Below are 21,212 nucleotides of genomic sequence, written 5' to 3'. Positions count from 1 at the left end.
TATGCCTCGACGCCTGCAAGCCGTGATTTAAGCTAAAGGTGGCCAAACTATATACTAAAATAAAGAAAAATCAGTTTGAACGATGAATCACTATAATGCGTACTTTATTTTGTCCACAAGAAAAATGACAATTTTCAAATATAAGCTCTTTTTATGTTTAGATTATCCATCTGCCTTAGATTCTACCTACATCAAGAAAGTTTGAACATATCACAGGTGCGTACTTTTTTATGACCAGTACTGTATCTGAGAAGGTCTTTCGTTCCATACACCGAGAGGACTTAGGAATCCTTTACAGAGGATACGCAGTCTGTGTTGTATTAATACTCGATAATCGCAAAGTAGATGTTCCAAGGTTTCGTTCTCAAGTCTACAGAAGCGGCACCTCTCATTATCGAGTTTGCCTAACCTTTTAAGATTGTACATGATCAGACAGTTCTTTTTTTGATTGTTTTTTAATTGCCGTAAGCCAACTACAGCATTCCAATTTTCTCTTATGATCATCCCCACTCATCAAGCTCCGTTCTTAAAGCCCTTAATGCGACGCCACTGAAAGGTTCTGGACCTACAACTAGTTACAAGACGAGCGCACATGTTTCATAGACGCAGAATTGCTGGATGCGCCCTTCTTAACTCCTGAACAAATGTCTCATCTCTAAAATACCTATCAATTCCGGGCATCGAGCTGCAATCTGCCGTTATCGACGTAAGACTTGCGGAAACAATTACTGTTTATGCATTTTACCCCATATACCACATACGAGTAATAAAAATTATAAGTTCGAAGAAGGCTGATATTTACGAATAAGGACCCATTATTCGGAATTTGCACTGCGAAGCTCCGGGGTAATTTGCCCATTCACTCCCTGCAGTACTACGACGTAAATCCGAAACGAACGAAGCTCACCGAGACACAGGGAAAACTCACCCAGCGAAATTACGACGGAGTATCCCAGAACAACCAGATCCAGCGTCAGCCGGCCGACCCAGTATACCACACATCGTAAGTTCACATTCGTAAGTTCAAATGAAAGAATAATTAGGCGAAACGATCGTGTTGTCATGGGTCGAAGAGTTAGTTATTGATTCTACCTAATCGCTTTTCAGATTGGCAGAAATTGTTTGTTTTTTTTTTTTAAATATTCCTCTCGATTAGCAGGTGGAAATAACTTTGCTTGCGTGATTCTCGCGTATTTAGCAGAAATGATTACCTGTAGAAAATAAATTTTTCACACGAGACCTACAAGGTTGAGATGCTGTTTATCGGCAACAATCGGATGACGTTTCGTCACAAAATACCAGTACCGAGCGTCCAGCTCCATCATCACCACCTGCTCAATGCACAGTGGGGCGACTCCATACAAAGGCTGGCCAAGCAAAAAAAGTGTCGATAAATGCGACAAAAACTTGGTATTTACATAATTTTTGGGGCGCTGAACACGAATTTGGCATCCATTTTTTGTTTGGGGCCGTCCATAAAGCACGAAATCCAATTTTTAATATTTTTTGGCACTTTTTTTTCCTTTTTTATAGAATTATATGATCTTTGACCACAAGTAGTGCCACCAGGCGGCCTCCCCATTGAAAAAACTAACTACAAATTGAAAAAATCATCATCAGCATCATCATCTTCCGCTGTGATCGCTTAAATCTCGTGTTGAATTGTTTCCAGAAAATTTGAAGTTCATTATACTTAGCAGCAGGAAAAATGTCTTTCGCTGCAATTTTAATTTCTTCTAGTAATTTTCGATGTTTCATTGTTTCATATATATGTTATCTTCCTAATCCGGTTTCTATGGTTGCAAGAGGACATTTAAATACATGTATAACACCATGAATTGACAACTTACTAGACATTGAATTAGGTGGTGCCGCTGAAGTTGAAGGCTCCATAATAAAATTCAACGAATTCATGAATTTGAAAACCAAGACACTGGAATGACACAACGTTCTAAATGAATACGAAAAGATGCGGAGGGCAACGACTGTTTTTTGTTTTTTTCTCATAAAGCAAAATGTGTGCTCTACTTTTGTATGCCAACGAGTGCGAAGCAAAAGCAATCTTCAAACGGGCTATTGTTAGCCAGAGTTTGATGGTATGAATTTGTTGCTAGTATTTAACACTTCAATCAGTTTAGCGGATTTCTTGATCATAAATTGAAAAGGGCTGAATGTTTTTAATATTGTTTTAAATTTGCAGAAAGTGATAAAGTTTGACATAATTGAAAGTTTCCTAAAGATTTGTTTACTATTTTCTTATTTAAAACTTATTTTGTAACTTTTAATTGATAAATTTTGTGATTTTGCCCAAATATTTATTTTATTCTTACGAATTGAGTTCGATATCATTAATCCTGGATGAAATTTCACCCTCAAAAAAAATGAAAAAAAAACTTCTATCGTTTTTTTTTACTAAAAGGACAATTTGCGCAGTTTTGCACAGTAGCGGACAGTATGCATTTATAAGCTTACGTTTTTACCTAAATTTTAAATGTAGTCACAACCGTGGCAAACTGCGGCAACTAAACTTTCAAGCTACTTTTCCACAAAAAATCACGTTTTTTTAAAAAATTTTTCTAGTGTCAGGCCTATTATGACCAAATTTTACAATATCTAATGAAGATGGTTTGTTTTGCACAATATTAACAACAACTTTTTCTTTGACGTCAAAAAAAAATCCAAGCTATCATTGAAGCTACAGAACGTTTCACAGTAATGTACTTTTCTTCAAAAAAATGATAAAAAACGTCAGTTCGCCAAGCTTTGAAAAGTCATAAAAAATTCAGATTTCATGATATTGCGCCCAAATTTTGGATTTAGACACTTGAATGTTATAGCAATAAAGGAAAAATATTATGAAACAGCTAACGAAAAAATTTTTGGCTGATGGCCAGCGATTCCCCACTGTGCAATGCAATGCAAGATAAGGTTTAGCAAACGGCTAGCAATAACCTGATGCCTTAAGTGAGAAGAAGATCCCGTAGACAAATCAAAGAAGTTCACTGCCTCACTGCCTAGCTTTTGCTACATCCAGGTAAATCTTCATCATGCTAGAGGAGCCTCCAGCGTTCTTAGAAAAAGATTCATCAAAGATCAACTATCTGTTGCTCTGGTCCAGGTACCAAGGCTCAACAACACAAAAGTTCGCGAACTCAAAGGTAGGTTAATCTATTGAAGTGCCTGAATTTGGGACACTCCATTTACTGAGTTTATTCAAAGTGACGTCTTTGTCATAATACCAGAAGTCCCAGCGTCAAACGGAAAACAGATCATGGTCAAGGTATCCGCTTACTCCGGTGACTATGAAAATATTCCGCCTCCCAGTGACTGCGTTATCATGCGGAACTGCAAAGTGAATAAGCTTTTAATAATCGGATGCGATGCAAGTGGGTACCTGCTTGAATATCTTTGAAATTAAAAATTAGGTCAAAATACTATACTTAGATAACAGCACTACCTTTATTAGTGCCACAAAAGACGACGTTCTCGACCTCACATTCTGCAGTGCACACATTGCCGAGAAAGTCTAAAAAATGCATGTCCCTGACGAATGTAGCTTGTCTGATTACCGTCAAGCCAGGCGCTTTTCAACAGGGCAAAAAGCTCATCCAACTGGCTTGAATACAGAGCATCGCTCACTAGTTACAACGCTGAGCTACGCAAGGCTCAAAGAATTCGTAGAATCAAGTTCTGCGAGGACATTTAAATGATACCCGAAGCCACACGAGTCCAGAAAGCTATGGGCACATAGATCTCACCGACGGTCTAGGGCAGTTGCAAAGCGAAGACGGCAGTCTTACTTTCATACCGAGGCCGCGTCGCTCAATGGCTCGATTCTGCACTATAGAAGATTATTCACTCATTAATCAATTTGACATTGAGTTCCTTGAAACCTATGAAGTCTTCAGAAACAAATAGCATTCTACTCATCTTTTTACAAAAATGGTGCTAAAGTATCCGAACTGATACATCTTTATCATCCAATATCCAATATAATTGGTGAAAAGTTAAGGTAATTTGCATACCAAAGGTAGTAAAAAAGACCTGTAGACCTACATGCCTTACATCTACACTATTGAATTTAACGGAAAAAATTTCAGATAGCTATATCCGCAATGAGTTCCACAAGAACTCACCACTACATACAGATCAGCACACTTACTAACCTTATAAAATAGACTGAAACTGCTCTTCATGGTATAGTGACTCTCATCAAAAAGTTGCTGATATATCAAGAAACGACGCTAGGCGCATTTAAAGATATGGAAGGCACTTTAGATAAAACATCCTATACTTATACTATCAGAACCAGGACTTTCAAATCGAATTTTTCACAACACCATAATGAGCAGGATAGAGAGCATGCTCTCAAGCAGAGCAACCGTATATTAGCTTCAATGCTAGATGCTACGATCACGGTCTCAGTGACAAAAAACTGTCCACAGGTGACGGAGGGGTTCTCTTTCTTTTTCTTTGATCACTGGTGGTTTTAACATGCTAACGCAACTCGGTTTTAAGATCATTGGCTATGCCGATGATATAGTCCTAATTGATTTCGCGGAAAATGTGACACAACAATGTCAAACCACTTTCAGACTGCACTTGACACTTATCTGAGCTGGTCCAACTGAGCTTCTGTAAAAAAGTTACCCAAGTAACAATTTATGTTTCATTATGCTCTTGGAGACTCTCTTAAAACTTATTTTGTACTTGCAATACGCTTTAAAACCTGTTACGACAAGTTTCATAACATGAAAACGACTGAAGAAAAAAAAAAATGGTGAAAAGTATTGATATGCCTGCTAGCTACAGCAGTATTTGCTGAAATTCAAATTCGCTTAAAGTCACATGCATCATGTTTCCTCTTCGGATCGGCCACCTTACGGCACAGGTAAACTTGGGCATTATCGTCACCGTCTCGTTTCGTCCATCCACTCTTCGGTCGTCTCGAACCTTCCCGAGCCGGCTCCGATGGGAGCAGAACAGAACAGAAATCGCAACTACGGACTGCACTGCACTGCCGTTGCACTGCTTACGTACGGTTGCGCGCGATTGAATGACAGTGTGGCGGAGACAAAAAGCGAGATGTGCAAAAGCGGAAAGCCGAATTCAGCGAAATCAGCGAACCGTAAAACTGTTCTTTCTGTAGCGGCCAGCAAGGTGTAAAAATAAAGATAAAAGAATATTGCACCCAACACACCGGCGGCAGCGGCTGCATTAAAGGTGCATCCGCCGTACCGAAAAACGTGCAGCTTCGAGGAGTGGAATTCGGATCGAATTTAATGTGTGCATGTAGGTTGCAAGGCAACCCTGTGTCGGATGATGCTCAGTTTATTGCCTCATGCCGAATGAATTCGGACTTCTCTCACAGGTTGTGTCTTGCTCGATCAGACACCACTGTCATGCGCTCGAGTGCACATAGGTTAGACTAAGGTGATCAAGACCAAAGCAATGGAATGGTTTCAATACGATAAAATAGGAAATTATTTTTCAATAAAGTTAGCTTATTAATTAAGATTGTGAACACTGCCTTGGCGAAGCACAACTTCTGGTACACAGAAATACCTACAACGAATCGCAAATAATAGGTTTATCGGCCCCACCAAACCCAAACGGGGCGAGAATTCCCCCGAGGCGACAGACAGCAGCAGTGCAGCAGCAGACGCAAGCGCATCTTAATTGAAATTCGGCTCGTTTTTGTCTGGTGCCTTTTGGGCTCGGTCGAAATCTGTGGCCGGTCGAAACCGGCACGGCTTGATTGATATGCGGGAAGCTCCACATTTCGCCGTTGCTTCGACACACATTCGCATCACATAAACAAGATCCAATCTGTCCCTTCTAATTTGACAGTCAGAGCAAGACAAGTGATGCAAAAATAAAGCGAGTGACTTTATCAAGATCAATTTTTGTTTTTTTTTTTCCTCTTATTAGTTAATGCGATAGCACAGTGCACAGTGAGACGTTCAACATTTTTTTTTTCTTTCCAAATGAACAATTTTGAACTGAAACCGACAGCCGAGCGGCAACTAAGATTACAATCTAAATAGTCCCTTCTTGCGCCCATTTCGACCGGTTCCCAGGTCCGAACGGGGACCGATGATGCAGGCAGTCACATTCGAAAAAACCTGCTGCGTTTATAAGCACAAGGTTGATGTTTTCAAGTTCCATGTTCCGCAATTTATGACGTCCAAATGTGACAGGAAAACGGTCCATCCGCGGGTTTATTAGATGCAGATTGATCGGGTCAGATCGGAACGGCCGGTCTAGTAGACGGTGCTCGGCGGAAGAAATGAACAAACTCATTCAGCGGAACACCTTTTGTTCCAATCCCCCGCCACAAGAAGATCATATCAAATTTATATTCATCGTCTAGCTCGAAAGTGATAAGTAGTATTTTTGTCGGAATGACTGTAACACCTCCACCAACGTCGTCGGGCCGGTGTCGGGGTGAATAGCTTTTTCTACACCCGGGTAAATTATGGGGTAAACGGAGCCGGCGATGGGTTGGGCCGAACGTCGAGTTCATGTCTCTATTGTCTTGGCACAGATTAAATGGCTCAGTACAAAAGGGAGCCCTCGACTAGGACCGCCCATAAACTTCGTATTGAATGGTTAGATAAAGGAGGTTACGTAACTGCAGATTGTGCGAAAATAATTATCGCAGCACAATTGTTACTGTAGTTTTTTTTTTTTTTCTTGCAGAGAAAAGTGGGGAAATCCGAACCGAAAATAGAAATGACTGGATGATTCGTCTGTCACCTGCGCGTGATTCGAGCGGTGTTTTTATTGACAGCAGGGATACCAGATGTGCAGATTTGTCATCAAAACAATTTTTTTTTTCAGATATTTGCAGTTTTTCCGAGTTTCTGAGATACGTGCACAGATTTCTGAAAATGTGTTTGCAGATTTTTGCAACTTTTTCCAGTGCGAGTGCAACTTTTCGAGCAGATTCGAGCAGTTGCAGACAGTCTTCAAAACGTCAGGCATTTCTAGATGCACCCCATATTTAGTGAAACGAAAATCAACAGTCGAGTGTGATGGAACAAACAAAATGCTATACCACAAATTTTCAGATCTTTCGTTAAAATGGTTTTTGAATAATCGTGCAAACCACACAAGTATTTTTCTAAGAGACTCGAGAAAATCAAGTTTAGAGTTTCGTCATGTTAATGATTTCGGATGTATCCACTTAATCAGTTGGCAACATAAACTATTACTGGCACAACCGGACTTTTCTGGAGAGTGTTAACAAGGGTCACTTATTCTGTAAAGTAAAATAAAACACTTTAGCGATTAAAGAAAGACAGTATACAATTATTTTATCTGGTTTTCCAGTACAATTACCAACCGAACGTTAAACAAACGTTTCACAAAACACGACTATTATGATTGATAAACCAAACGATTGGAAGAAAATTGCTCAAATCAGCGCAACAACATAGATTCTCGCAACCGCATTGACTAACAGCAGCACACGCACCCGCACGGGCGTATAAAAATAGAGCGCCACCATCGACGAAATGTTATCAACCGGCCTAAATCCGATAGCTATCACTCAGGCATTTCACATTCTATTTGAGCTTAGCTGATTGAATGAATGAATGAAACCAAATCAAATCGAACGCCACCACCACCTGTGTTGAGCGGCTGTGTGTATGTTCATTCGTGTCAATAATACCAAGATTAATGACCGTCAAGCCGTCCGTCGCGTCGCTGGCTCGTATCCCGCGGCGTTCGATAGTCGATGAAGAGTGATTGCACCGTTTGCTGGCAGCGCGCGATATGCTAACATCGATAAGCGAAACATGATGAATATATACCCTGAAACATTAAACACCAAAACTGAGCAAACATCCAGCGGACGGGCGGGTGCGGGGGACGGACGAATGTTGTTAGTCATGGTTCGATGCGTAATGCATTTGGTCTAAATTCGGTGACGCGACATGAAAATCGCTGGAAGTTCAGCCATACTGGTCCGTTAAATAGACAATCGATTTAATTAGCTTTGCCGTCGATGGTAAATAATTTGCTCACGAATCGCTTCCTTCCCGTACTAGAATTGAACAGACCGACGAGTCGGAGGTAAAGAGGTGCGTTCGTGGGACCACGCATAGAAATACACACGCGGGAGTTGGTCAGTAATTGATTCCCTCCGAGCTCTACGTACAGAGTAAAATGGGAACAATTTTTGATTGCCAGTCGCGGCGGCTGGTGTTAGTGAGTGTTGATTCTGTTTTGTCAGCACATTTGGCGGAGGGGGCTTTTTGAAATCGGATCCGGCATTGTTCTGCATTCGAAGGGCACACTCAGACTCGACGGGAAACGTAATACGATATCTCGGGAGGTCAGGAGCAATTAGATACCAGTTAGAAAGAGTTGTTGTTATTGCTTGTAACAAACCTGTGTGTCTATGTGTGAGCGCTAGCTTATTCATATTCAAATGATACAGGTTGGTAACCTTTCAGAAAGTACACAAGAAACTATTAGCTTTTTAGTTTTTTACTTGAGCTTGGTTATCATGAAATGTTATTTAACGAGCGTTGTTGAATTTTTGACAATACCGAGGGGTGAACTGTAACGTGGTGAAACTGTAATTCAAATTACACATTGTTTGGCCAAGCGATCCTGACATTTTAAATAACAAGTTCTCAGGGATTTATCCGTTCAAAACCCCACGCTGAATTCACTAGACATTGCTCTTCACCGCTAGTAGCGGTTCGTTATCTCGTATTGCAGTCGATTACTGACGACCTACCTGACGCAGCAGTAATCAATTTTTACGACAAATTTGTGTGATTCACGTATTGTTAGACATTTGTTCAGGTATAATCATATTTAAGGAAAACTGGAAGCTAATAATGGACAATGCTTTAAGCAGCCCAATAGAATGCAACTATAATAATTATTATTTTAATAATATTTATAATAAGGCGATGCATAACTGTGGGGCGGCTACACTCAAATGCTGGCTAAGCGTGAAAATGTCTTGAAATGAAGGAAAAAAAAAGCAAAAAAAATGGACATTGATTATTTTCACTTAATTTGAACATGTTTCAAACGGGCATGAAGTGACATAAATGGTACCAAATATGCAAGAAGGGATGGTAAGGGTAAACTTTTGGAGTAAACATTAAAAACGAACACAAAAAAAACGGATAATCGGGTCTAAAATTCCGGATAATCGAGTCTCCGGATAATCGAGTCCGACCTGTACTACGTTTGCTCACGAGGAAACTCATTTAAGTCTCTGAAAATTTCACAGGAATGGTTAAAAAGTTACAATTCTTAATTTTATATTCATTTTGAGCTCTGTGAAAGCTGTGTTTATCAGTGTTATTCAACTTAAAAAAAAGTTCAATTCTAACAACGGTTGTGTTACAAACTGATGACTTGTTTTCTTCAAACTAACATTTCTCATTCTTCTTTATCTTGATAGCCTTTTTCATCAGAATTATTATCAGTTTACTTCGTGTTCGGTTACAATAAAGAAACAATTTCCTCAGAAGGAATTGCTATTTCCTATCATAAAACATTAATTTAATATTAGGGTCCGTAGAAATTAGCAGGTGATTAATTATATCATGGTTTGTGTTTATACGATTGTTTCCAAGACATTTATTCTATGAAGAAAACTGAAGCTATAACTATGTTTAGTAGGTACTTTAATTACAGTTCAATCTAGCTGGTGGGTCGAAAAAACTATCAATTTATCTCTATCTATGAAATCTGAGTATAAACTACACTTCAACCATTTTGCTCCATTAGCCCCAATCTTAGGGATCTAAAGGTTCAAGTAGAGGCTCCGAATAATCAAAGCGGTTTCCAACGCTTGCAATAGGGATCATGAAAACGTTTGGCCTTCATATTCAGCGGAATCGTTGACAAAACTAAATCTTTACAGTTTAACTAGTATCAATCGATATCACTTCTCAATTGAAACTCATCTACTTGGCATCTAATGTGATATCTAATTTCAAACCAGCCTCTTTGAATACTAGCGCATGCTGACAAAACTGGCGTAAATTTGATACACGTAGTTGGGGGAGAAATTGAAAAAAAAAAAACAAAAACCGTTATTTCGAGACGCGTTACACTTTTTTGGCAAGTTTTACCCCATCACTAACGTGGTGTTTGACGTAAATTTTTTTAAATGATTTTTACACCCCTCCCCCTCGTACCATTTAGTCACAAAATCTCAACATCCCCTGAAAAAAAACGTAGAATTAGATAGTCTCTCCCTCCCCCCTTCAAAGAAAAACGTGCAAAAAACAAGCTGTAATAGAAGTACCGCTCCATTATTCATCTCAGCCCATATATTCATCTCAACATGAGAACACAATTGAGAACTAGAAAAAAACGTAAGTTTTTTAACTTAACCAATCTATTAATCCATGGAATGGATTTTTTTTAGTCCACTTCAGATTGTTCATAAGAATCCTCAAAAACTCACTTGAAAGCTCTAAATTTGATATTAAAGTCAGGCATCTGCACTCGAAAACTCATTTATTCACCTGATCACCTCAAATTTCCAAAAACAAGCTTTAATAAGCAGAAATATACAAGATCAATTTTTACAAATCTTTAATAACAACTGTATGTAATTCCATTTGTTTTCACTTCGTTGAAGATAATCAAAAGTTACCAAATCAGTTTCCGCAAATACGAAAAAATATACTGAAAATATTGAATTATTCCGACATAATTGACATAAATCTAAAGCACTGCAGTGGTTACCTAGGTTACCAATTTTGCACGTAAACAACTACAGCGGATACCTAGGTAACCTAGGATACCTAGGTTTGCGGCTACGCTCATTCATGAAAGTATTATTCATTCATGATTAACAGTGTGATGAATTGCGGCTACGCTCATTCATGAAAGTATTATTCATTCATGATTAACAGTGTGATGAATATGGGGGCGTCGTGACATGAATAATTGAGCAGTGATTTAAATTTTGAGATGAGTATGGAAGCGTTGTGAAAAATCAAGCTAAGTTTACTAAAGTTCCAATGCTGGACGATTCCCAAAGAGCATGTAAGCGTATTTTGTTTATTATATTTCGTGAAAATTTGTTGTTAAATCCGTGCATTCTTCGTGAATATCGGTTTTTTTAAATGAATAATGGAGCGATTCCCCTATTTATAAAAAATAAAAATTTGAAAAAAAATCGCCGTGTCAAATTAAATTTATTTACCAATCATACGTTTGTGACAGCATTTCGTACGATGTCTGCGCTCTATAAAATTAATTTCTGCCTCGCTGAATTTGCCTTCTAGTACAAGGATAAAAGTTGCTTATACAACTCCATACAGTCCATGTCTGTGAAAAACATAGAAAATATTCACGAATTTGCCAAAAATAAATAAATAAATAAATCACTGCAGTTACCAGTTTTAAAACAAGTATCTTGTAATTTTCAATACTAAACGGCACATGTTGAGATTACAATTATGTGTTAGAAGAGGCTTCAGAAGATTGCCGAATGCCACAGATAAAAAGATTTCGACAGTTGCCGCTGCAAAACTTTCTGCATTTAATTTTTGGGAACGAAATAGTGGTGTAAAAGATAGCAGTTTGATAAAATTTTGAATGTTTTACGGTAAATTCAGAAGTTCAATTTTATAATATTAGACGCTCTAGTGCTATTCGAGGATCTCGTCTCAATCCATCTTAGTTTTCTGTTGACTTTGGTAATGCCATATGAGTAGTGAGCTATAAATGAGAGTTGTGAATCCACTGTGCAGTGTGAACCAAAGGGGGGTGAATTGGAACAAATGGAACTTACAACAGTTTATATTATTTTAGCTTAAGCTTACTGACATCATGGTTCCAGTTGCCCCTTTTCAACCTATACGTTCTTAAAGTTATCGAGAATATAAGCCAAAATATTATATAACTTTCAAACGAAAATTACTGGAGATGTATGGTTTTTGGCGAAATTGTTTATTTTGTGTGCCCTAAAAAGTTCTCCAAACAACACTTTTATGTCAAACGCAACTAACAAAAGTTAAGTACAAAAAACTAAATTTAAAGTAAGTTCCATACTTTATACTTTAAAACTTTGTACGTAATAAAGATAGGATTTTCATTTGTTCAACAAAGTTTCATAGTTTCAAATTTTATAGTATATAGTAAACTTTCATAATTTCTGATAATGTGCGATTATGCGGGCCATTCATACAAACAATTGTTCTGAAGCCACTCTTAACCCTATCCCCGTGGAGAGAAATCAGTTTTTGCTTCGAAAAATGACATTCAAACTCCTATTAATCAGCAACTGCATGCAAAATTGGCACAAACTATATTGCATGCTGAAGATCAATCTGCTCTCTAACTGCTTAAAATATTTTCATCGTTAGAAATTTCAAGTATAGTTGTTAAACTGTTATTCAAGTTTATATGTCACCCGCGGGGAATGGGTTAAGCCAGGATGAGTGTGAAAGGTGCTATGGAATAAAGTTCATCTTTTTGCCTTGATGACCACTGTGCAAGTATGCACTGATATCGTAAATCCACTCAATGTAAAATTTCTTTCTTGTAACGAATATGACACAGTATTTCTGCATGTTAATGATTGGTTGATTATATGCACATTATTGCTCGAACATTTTGTGCAATCTTGTAATTTAACACAGTCTTCTACTGTTCTTAAGACGAAGTTTTCAAGATCATTAGCATACGCAAGTTTCCACGAGGCATACGAGGGCGTTCCGGTAAGTACTTAGCCTCATAGCCCAAAGGCGCCACTATCGCGAGAGAGATTTACTATCGTGTACACTGGATTCTTTTTTTACGCGATTGTGTCTTACGTGATTTTATTATAAACGATTTTTTACACGTGATGGATATTTTATCAAAACGACGTGATCTTTTTTTACACGATTTATTCAAAATTACGCGTTTTTTTTACGCAATCCTTTTTTTGCGCGAAAACATCAATCGTGTAAAAAGAGAATCCAGTGTATCACATTTTCGTAGACGGCTGCAGTCAAATTTTAAGCTTATATCAAAGCGAGCATATCCGTGGATTTTTTAAAAATTGGAAAAGAACAATATCGATCGGTGATTCGATTCTCTTTTCAGGAAGAGAAATTACGCAGTGGAATAAACAAAAAACACTTGGATAATGTGAATCTTATCCTTCGATGGCGACCTTCAAAGGATAATTTAACGAGTTTCAACGCAGTCGGTATTTCAAGAGGCACGGATACCACAGAGAATAACGTGACAAAAATCTACGATCTTGTATTGGTGGACCGTCGATTAAAGATGCACTGGAAACATTAGGTACTTCCGCTTGGGTCATTTCCTGCATGAAATTTTGGACATGAGAAAGACGCGTTTGCCCATTTTGGATAACAAGCGCAACCGTTAGACCACTACAGAACAGCTGTTCAAACGCAATCCGATACATGGATTCTTTGGTACACACAAGAGACCAAGGAAACAGTGAACTTTACGAACTTGTTCCGAAAAAAAAAAAAAAAAAACAAGACTGTCCCATCGGACGGAGAAGTGCCCATCACCGTTTTCACACGGTGTGATCTACCTGAAGAAGGCCGAAACGATTACAAGGCTCTAATATACCGAATTATTAGGTCAATTCAATGCTGAACTTCCGAAAAAAGCAACCCCATTTGCAGAAGAAAAGTGATTTTTCACCATGATAACGCACCAGTTTAGCCGTCGCCATAGCCAAATTTGTCGAATTGTACTAGGAGCTACTGGCCAATCCACTGTATTCTCCGTATCAAACCCCGTGTGACTTTATTTTGTTTCATAACTTTAAAAAATCACTCGAATGACAGGCTTATCATCGCCAATTTGCAGACCTCCAGAAAACGTATTTCTTAGATGGCCTAAAGAAGTTGGAACATCGCAAGTGTAACGAGTTAAAAGGAGACGATGTAGAGAAATGAATTGCCACTTTTGCAAAAACTAGGTTTTTCTTCTGTGAGATCAGTATTTGTGGGACCACTCTCTTAAGTAAACAGATATCGCTAGGGAAAAGCGAGTGCAGTAAAGATCCCAAGTTGCTTCCCTGCGGCTCTCCGGAAATTAATATTCCGTTTACAGCTGACTAAATAGAAACTCAGTCGTCCAAAAAATTGTAGAGATGCACGTAAACGACCAGTTTTAGCTAGCAACGATTGAAGGCGGCCTCAAGATCAGTGTAGATTGTTGTATATTAAATTTACATCTTCCTCTATTCCTTTGATGAAAAGCGATGAAGGAATAGTGTCAATTGACCTTCCTCTGAAGAATCCATATCAAGCAAGCATAATGTATGATATGACTGTAGCAAAAAGAAAATCTTCCAACAAAATTTAAGCCGTTGAGAGCAAAAGTGGTGGTACATGAGCCATTCCGTTGAGAGCAAAAATTGTACCTACATGTCCAGTCTGAGCAAGGCGATTATCTTAGGACATAGAATGTTCATATCTTCAACAAAGTTGTTCAAGTTGTTGATGATGATCTGCTTGTCGAGGAATTTTCTCGTAACAATATGTGAGTATTTTGTAACAAGAGAGATATTATCTATTTAAAGATCGATTCGTATACTGGACCAACTCAAAAGATACCTTTTTTTTATTTCTAAACCGTTTCCGGGTGGTCAACCTTAGGTAAATGTTTTTTTTTTTCAAAACTAAAAAATGATTCCAGATGGTCAGCGAATAACGCATCCGAAAGTCGGAGCTACAATAAAAGAGCACACTTTTGGGAAATATTCCAAGTTTTTTTCTGAACCACTTCCATGCGGCTCAGTGTAGTGTAAATTGACTTGTGCGTAACGAAAAAACGACCATATTTAATGCAAAAGCGCGTGTCAGTTGGAACCAATAAATTACTCGAACTAAATTTATGAAAGGGCTCGATAATTAAATGTTTGTCATGAATCAAAAAATCGGCGCATTTTACTATAACAGTTTGAAAAAAGGTGTATCGAGCTTAAAGGAGCCGATGTTGAGGAATTAATATATACTTATTGGAATCGCTTCACTGAGTATTGTAACATCCGGTTTGAATATTGCAGCCCCACGTAAAGTTTAGCATCACGTAATATTTACTGCGGATTTATGTGACTCTATCTCGTGATTCCGACGACGTGGAGAGTTGTGGTCTTTAGCATATTTGTTTGTGGTCGAGGACTTGTGGTCGGCGGATGGCATGGTTCAAATTTATAAACTTAATAATTTAATTTTATTTATTTAACTTTAGGTGAAATAGTCTCCATGCAGTTACTAGCTACGTGGCGCTAGTGTTTTGAGTATTTTGAACTAAATTTATTTCGTGAATGCAACCACTTAAAACACTGCGATGTTTGAGAAACTCGTTCAGAAGGTCATAAACTTTTGGTAATCTTTGGTTTCAGGTTGGAAATTGGACCACTACGTGGCGCTAACGTGAGTTTAAATTTGAGTGTTGTGAACTAAATTTATTTCAAGAATCCAAATAGTTCAGGGTGGAATTCTGCACTGAGCTATCAACCAGCTAGAAGCCCTTGACTTTCTGCGCAACTTTAATGAAGAACTCAGCATTCTAGCGATTTTCTAGCAGTTTGAATCATGAAATAAGTTAAGATCAATCATGCTTACTACCGCCACGTAGCGGTGAATTTAAGGACTGAACTATCCACCATCCAGAAGCCTTTTACATTCTGAATAAGTTTGCGGAAGACCGGATACTTTCTAGATCGTCGGAAATACGCGATATCGACCTATTTCAGGTGATGTTAATCGTTTTTTAACTGGGTGATGCAAACTTATGGTGGTTATTGTGAAACTAACTTCTATATGTTTAATTTGTCGGGCGAAAAACTATGGCAGCCCTCTTGCAATAAGTTTTGAACCAATTGAAGTATATCAATTTTTAAATTTCTTCAGCAGTTAGTCTGCTTTGATCTCTCGTATTACAATTTTCACCAATTATGAATTTTTTGGATCTGATCACCGTATGGTTTAGTTTGTCAAGTTTTAATTGGATTTCAGTGGGTTTATTTTATTAATTAAACCAAATTTGTTGATGTTTCGATCTATTATCCCTTGTATAGATCATCTTCAGAAAATAATTTTCCTACTGTAATTTCTTTGGCGGGTTTTCTTACTCGCAACAAGTAGACCGAAATGTCAACAAATTTGGTTTATATAGTACAGAAAACCCACCGAAACTCAATTGAAGCTCGTAAGCTTTCATAAATAGTAAATACATCTCAAACAGAGTTCGACAAAATCATTTTCAATTGGAGATTGACAGACAATAGTGACGCTCGTTTCCTTTCGAGCATCTCAGCTGTCAAAATCGATGCAAAAGCATTCGAGCAGTTTTTATGTCAGTCGCTACTCGAATGATATTACATTAAACTTGACAATTGAAGTGCCAGAAAAGAAAACAAATGATTTTTAATTGAAAAAAAAGGCTAACAGCGTCGTTATCGTCAGACGGTTGTCGACACTCTTAAAAAATCGCAAACAAAAAGTTCATAAAAATACTAAACTCAAGAAAATGTGATACTTCATCAACTTATCTGAACACGGCGAAATGAACGATGTCATAAGTTACATGTTCGAAGAGTTTAAATCTTGTTAATTTTTTTTTTTTTCAAATATGTTAAATCAAAGTTGAAATCTGAAAATTTTCCTTCAAAAATGCAACTGCATGAAAAAGTAATGGAGAACCCAACAGACACTCTCTATTTGCAGATTATTCTGAACAAAATTATACAACTTCTTGGAATCAGATCATGACTATACATTCTTCACCAACTTTCCTGAGTTTTCCAACTTTTTCAAGATTGAACATGTCAGTTCAGTTGAAATTGAAGATACTCTAGAAGCTTTGGATGCGTCTGAAAGGCCGGGACCAGGTGGAGTTCCGACAGCATTTATTAAACATATAGCCAAAGAGCTTATTTTCCCACTGTTCTTGATTTATTATTATGTCACTGGAGTCCGAAATTCTCTAAAAGTCACTTTTAGTGCCTGTGTTCAACTCAGGTAAAAGTTCCGACATTCAGGTCGGCATCTATCCAAGCATAGCCATTCTTTCTTGAATACCTTTTTGACGCACTAATTAAAAAAAAGTTTTCCAGCAGATGAAAAATAGAATAACTTTCACGCAACACTGTTTTTCAAAGGGTGCTCAATAATAACTAACTTACTCAAATTTATTAGCTTCATTTTAAATGCAATGGATGAAGGAAAATATGATGATATACCCCTGCTTCTAACGAAAAATTGGAATTCATCCACAATTAATGAAATGGATTGAATTGTATTCGACAGATCGGCAACAAATAGTCGAATTCAAAGTTAGACTTTCGGAACCTATTCAGGTAACCTCCGGAGTTCCTCAAAGCTCTCACTTGAGCTTTCTACTGTTTATATTCTTTGTAAATGGCATTTCCTCTATTCTTAAACATGTAAAAACTCCTTTCTATACCGATGATATTAAACTTTTCATTGAAATTAAAAATGATAAAGATGTAAACATTTTCCGTAACGAGATAAAAAGTTTTGATATTGGGTGTAAAAAAGGCATCTTAGCAGAAAAAGAAACATAACATTATTATTTCTTAAGAAGATCAGATAGTAGAGAAATTCAAACGAGTAAGGCCTAGTGATACTTGACTCAAAAATCACATTTACTGATCACTTCCTATTATATGCACTACGTAATCTACGATGGACGTCATTTCCCCCATCATGATATGGCTGATATGGTCAACACACTTAGGCTCTTCAGTGACAGAAAAACTCACAGTATCTACTTTGCATTCAGTGTTGCCAACTACTTCCAAAGAAGGACCACGTTTTTCTGAAACTTTTAGATGAAATAATGGACTTTGGATGAATATCTGACGTAAAATCCACCAGAAGACGAATTGTTTGGTCGTTCATGAGTACTGCTGAGACCCTTATCAATTTTTAAATATGAAAATATCGAATGAACACTTTCGTGTCCGCTTGTGTTGAAATGTTGGCAATGGTACTAATTTATATATGTCCATAATCCCCCCCCTTCAAGAGCACAAATATCATCCGCAAGAACATAATCGTCAGTTTCGAGGTAAATATTAGCATAATTCCATACTCCAGAACCGGCGGCGGATCCACGCAAAGCGTTAACCGCGACCCGATGACGGATTTCGACATTCCCGTACTCACCTTTGCACTCGTTCGCATCCCGCACCGTTCCGCGTCCCCATGGCCGATCAAAGTAGAACGGCTTGCAGCGCTCGCAGTCACGTCCGGCCGTGTTATGCTTGCAGTCGCATTCCAGCTTGCCGTCCACTCCCTTGATACACTTGGAGGCGTGCCCGTTGCACTTGCAACGTCCACCGACGGCGAAGTCCGACAGGGCGTAGGTGGAAACGCCGGCCGATGGTGGCGTGAAAATCTCCTTCGAAATGTATTCGCTCTTCTTGTACTTGATCTGCTCGGATGATTGAGTTTTTAGGATTGTCGTGGTGGTTGGCGGCTGAAGTCTGTGGAATACCACACGAATGTCGGTTGCGGTAACCCAATCCTGAAGCACTGGTGAGGAGTCGAAGTCTTGCGCTGACGGACGGCCTTCCAAGGTGCTAAACGCAATCCGCGATCCTTGTATGCCGTCGGCGTTATATCGGTTGTGGTCAACGCAGCGAGCTTCTTGCTCGTTGGTCTTAGAAATTGTAGCCCGAATGGGACGTCCATAGAGTTTGCGGCATTGAGAGCTGTAGAACTGAAACGGTTGCCATGTTTTGCCATAGTCCGCACTTTTGAAGATGGCCATCGAATCGGGTCGAATGGCGTAAGGGCAGAACATTAGACTGACATAGGTAAGTTCGAACTTTTTACCCAGCGAGAGAGTTAGCGTAACATTGTCCGGTTGTGAGCCAGGATCCACCGAACCTACGCGGGGCTCAGAACGCCAGCATGTTACATTGTTAGAATTGTGTACATCGGTCAGAGAAAGCGGCGAAAACCGTTTGGTAGGATCTGTTTCATCGCAAATATCGCACACCGACTCGTTTCGTGCCTGTTGATCTTTATAGTCACAGTACCGAGTAGGTTTTTCTTTGCCACAAATGGAAGACGCATCGATCGGAACACCGAAGGCGGCATTCACAAAGTCCGGCATGCAGCGTCTTGGGCGATCCTCATCGTAGCATGGATCGATAACGTTTTGCGTTTGAAAACTTCGCAGATACGATCGATGGCTGGTGGCAGTACCAACCAGGTACAGACAGAAAAAGAGGAAGAAGGAGCGAATTTTAAGCTGCATCATTGTTCTTCTACTTAACGGTTTCTTCTTGGAACTCGAACTCTTCACATTCTCGTCAAACTTTTTTTTTATCGCGCGCGTGTTCCGTTGTTTGTTGAACTCTTACTTCCCCGGCCGAGGTAACTTTCTTCACTTTTTTCCTCTGGATTTTATAGCACTGCACTCTATCACACCGCGTCTTCCGCCTTTTCCCCTACAACCAACAAAATATGCTGGCTTTTCTCTGGAGGTTTGTCAAACACCCGAAAATACAACTTTGTTTACACAATAAAACTGAGGGTAATTAAAAATAAATAAAAATGCGAGGAAAGAAGTCCTCAGCGACTTCTAATTATAAAACCAGAACGAGACGAATGAGAAAAACAACACTTAATGAAATCATACACCAGGGGCACGCCGCTCCTTCTCGTTGGCAAGAGAAAAAAAAAGAACAAATCTAAACAGCAATTTGGCCAGATCGGTCACAGGAAAGCAAAACAAACGAGAATTACGCTATAAATATATATCGTCGTTTCACTTCACACAACTTTTTGCTTCGCTCTGCTACTGCACTGCGATTACTCCGATACAAATCTCCCTTCGCCCAGATCTTTATCGTTGTTACGCCACAGACGACCGAAAGTGAGAGTCGTGAACTGCTGGGAGGGGGAAGGTATCCTTATACACTGCAAATCAAATTAGGTTCATTTGGCAATCGAAGAAAAAAACCTGAAAGCATAAAATCACTTGGCACTCGGTAATCACTTCGTTACCTCCCTCCAGTGGCAAGCAATTTTACTTTATGAAGGAAAAACAATTTTACAAAACTCTTCTGCAGAGTATGACAAGCAAGTCTCCGGTACTTTGAACTTATTCGTCGTAATAAAAAAATAGCACGCTAAACGTCAGCCAAGTTATCCTTCTGTTTTCCGCTTGTTTCGTTTCGATTCGACAACTTCATTGCGACCCATCAATAAGGTCCTGAGTGCAAAACCTGCTCAGAGCTAGGAGCAACACACAATGCACCCCTGGCCTGGCCACTCTGGTCCGTACACAACAACCGTATAGCAGAAAGACAAAAAAAAACCCGTACTCGAAACCGAAACGCTTGACGAAACTTTTTTCCCGGGGAGAGAGCACTTCCCACTATCGATGCACCGTCGGAACTGAGCCGCGAGAAAGGAAACAATCTCAGCATAGGTCCTCGACGACGAATCGGTCGAAACGCGGAGTCTGCAGCAGCGCCGGCTGTAGCACGGCCAGCATAGCATAAGTGCTCACCGCGGGAACTCATTCTCTGACAAAACCTGTGGTTGTGAGAGCGGAAAGAGAAATGGTGAGATGCCCGCTCGAAGTGAGATCGTCAGCATTGCTCACCTGTATGTAAAGTTTCCTCATGTTCGCTTCGCAGTGGGTGCACTTCCACCCATTGGCGATGTGGGTGAGTGAAAGAGAGGAACGGTGTCTGTTGTTGTGGGCGTCTCACTCCGTTGGTGTGTTTTTCATGAATGAAATGCAGATGCGAATTGTATTAAAAGTGATAGCAGATGTTTTGTATACAGCAGTACAGGGAGTGGAGAAAATGTTGGAACGACGGATCTTTTATTGATGCAAACCAGGGGATATTGCATTACGGTTCAAACAAAATTTTTATTTGTGATTGATGAAGCATTTGACACGACGCATAGCCGTGCAAATGAAGCCTGGCTGTCTAAAACGCTTCAAGAGAAAAAAATCATATTTTGGATAATTACTAAGCAGTTTAAGTCATAATGGCTGTGGAAAGCTGTTTAAAAAAAATGAAGCAAGTGAGAGAAATATATATATGGAAACTTTAGCAGGTCCAACAGTTAGAAATGTTTTATATTAATGTAATGATAAAAAAGAGAAAACTATTAACAAACGACTGACACAAAAAACTAAAGGAAAACTATTAATTGTTAAAATAAAGCTCCAGATGAAGCCTA

At 38.9% G+C, this 21,212-nt stretch overlaps 1 protein-coding gene across 15 annotated transcripts in view; it reads right to left on the bottom strand.

Moving 5' to 3' along the window:
• The window catches only part of LOC129720388 (netrin-B-like), a 214,373-nt gene extending 193,911 nt beyond the window's left edge, over nt 1-20,462 (bottom strand). The window contains exons 1-3 of one of the 15 annotated variants that reach the window (XM_055671879.1): nt 20,339-20,397; nt 20,019-20,043; nt 18,168-19,931 (exon numbers count right to left, since the gene is read on the bottom strand). In XM_055671879.1, the coding sequence (XP_055527854.1) occupies nt 18,168-19,269 (1,102 nt within the window). In that variant the 5' untranslated portion in view covers nt 19,270-19,931; nt 20,019-20,043; nt 20,339-20,397. The other 14 variants (XM_055671895.1, XM_055671866.1, XM_055671858.1 and 11 more) reach the window with 14 other exon arrangements.
• Between the last annotated feature and the right edge of the window lie 750 nt (nt 20,463-21,212).

Source organism: Wyeomyia smithii, chromosome 1 (assembly GCF_029784165.1).
Source record: "Wyeomyia smithii strain HCP4-BCI-WySm-NY-G18 chromosome 1, ASM2978416v1, whole genome shotgun sequence".
Classification (NCBI taxonomy): Eukaryota; Metazoa; Arthropoda; class Insecta; order Diptera; family Culicidae; genus Wyeomyia; species Wyeomyia smithii.
This window is presented reverse-complemented; position numbering and strand designations above follow the sequence as displayed.